Here is a 1,801-nt window from a genome sequence, read left to right as displayed (position 1 = left end):
TATGGTCTACCACCACTTCCCTACCTTCTTCATTACCACAACCACACATTATCCTAGCTTAAGCACCACTGCATACACAATAACATCATTCCTATCCACCACAAACCCAGATGTATTTTCCATAGCATCAAGTTCTCATACACCTTCTGCAGGTAAATGTCTTATTTTATACTTGATTTTTATCATGTAGGTTTCTGAAACTGAAGTCTTAAGGTACTCTATATATTGCACTTGTCAAAGAAAATATTTTTTTTAATTGTGTTTTACAAAACCGGTAGCTATAAAATACCCTGAAGTGCATATCACTCTTTGCTTTATATTACTCTTTGCTTCAGTAGGGAAGCCCCATATTTATGTCATGTGAAATACTTTTACTTAATGAGTAGAACCAATTCAATTAGAAGAATTTCTGGCTCATCATTCCTTGTCTGCATGTAGATATATTTGATCAGAAGAGAGATGTTTGACAACTCTTTATCCATATATTTAGGTTAATCAATACATTTGCAATGCATATATTTCAAGATTTACATAGTCTTCAAACTGCTTTAGTCAGTTCTACATGTGTGCAATTTCTGCATCGATTAAACACAACTTTTTATTTTTTTATAATATCCTGTATTTAATAACCGTTATTATAATGCTTACATTTATTTTTTTATTACCCTATAAAAGGTTTATGCATTTTAGACTGTTCTTTTGATGTGAGCTTCTGCAACTGGAAGCAGTCAGTGGCTGATAACATGGACTGGATACACTGGACAGGCTCAACACCTTCTTCTTTTACTGGACCTTCGTATGACCACACAACAGGATGTAAGAATCTCCTTCACTAATTTACTTCTTACTGAAGTAATTTTTTTTTATTTATTAACATTTAAAGTGTTACTAAACCCAGAACCTGCATTCACTATATCTGGTTTCCCACAAAACACTGAATGTGGAACGCAATTATTTTAGTAAATATAGAGGGTTAAATACCTTTTCTCATCAGCAGTATATAGCAGCCTTGTGACTTGTATCAGTTCCTGGTAACGCTTGTAGGAGGAGTTTTCATTCTCCCCTGATCCTCTGTCTGGACAGGTCTGGACAGTGCTGATTGGCCCTGTGCTGATCACATGCACTCTCCCAAGAAAAAAACAAAAAAACTCACTAGCTATACACACCAACCTGAGCATGTGCAGCCTGTCCCCTGTGAATATCAGGTTCTTTTTTGGAGACAGTAAAAGAAGAGGAGGATCAGGGAGACAGGATCAAACAGCCTTTATACCCAATGCAAAGGATTAACTCCTTAGCTTCCACAGTGAGTATGCCAAGCATGCTTTACTGCATATACAGACTGATTTTACTGTTATGGGTTTAGTAACACTGTAACACTAGTTTTGAATTTTCCTTCAGTTAGTTTGAGGTCATGTCCCTGTGTTCTTGAATTTGGTTTTGTATTGAAAAAACTTCCCCCCTGAACCTGATACTTGTCCTATAATGAAGTAAAATGTGTGACTAAAAAAAAAAAAGTATCACAACAATAATTTATAGATTAATACATTAATTTTGGATTTTTCAGTTGGGTACTACCTCTATATTGATGGGCAGTTTTCACATGAGGGAGACTTTGCAAGACTGGAGAGTCCTACTAATTGTTTCAGTGGAATGCATTGCTTGCAATTCTGGTATCACATGTATGGAGTTGCACAGTCCATGATGCTAAGGGTGGCAGTATTAAGAGAGAAAGGCTTGGAATATGTTACCAGTATAAAAGGAAATCAGGGAGACATGTGGCATGTAGAAAACATTTTCCTGC

General features: G+C 36.0%; 1 protein-coding gene across 1 annotated transcript in view; it reads left to right on the top strand.

Moving 5' to 3' along the window:
- Positions 1-695: 695 nt before the first annotated feature.
- LOC309550478 (MAM domain-containing protein 2-like) overlaps positions 696-1,801 on the top strand; it is a gene marked incomplete at its 3' end in the record, with an annotated part of 1,378 nt that continues 272 nt past the window's right edge. The window contains exons 1-2 of the mRNA XM_082250848.1: positions 696-816; positions 1,565-1,801. The exon at positions 1,565-1,801 is cut by the window's right edge and continues 20 nt beyond it. Coding sequence (XP_082106974.1) covers positions 744-816; positions 1,565-1,801 — 310 coding nt within the window. The 5' untranslated portion in view covers positions 696-743. The remainder of the gene's footprint in view (positions 817-1,564) is intronic.

Source organism: Pelophylax lessonae, assembly GCF_965119305.1.
Source record: "Pelophylax lessonae genome assembly, chromosome: 3".
In the NCBI taxonomy this organism is placed as follows: domain Eukaryota; kingdom Metazoa; phylum Chordata; class Amphibia; order Anura; family Ranidae; genus Pelophylax; species Pelophylax lessonae.
The sequence above is the reverse complement of the archived record's forward strand: the minus strand, read 5'-3'. Positions and strand labels throughout refer to the sequence as shown.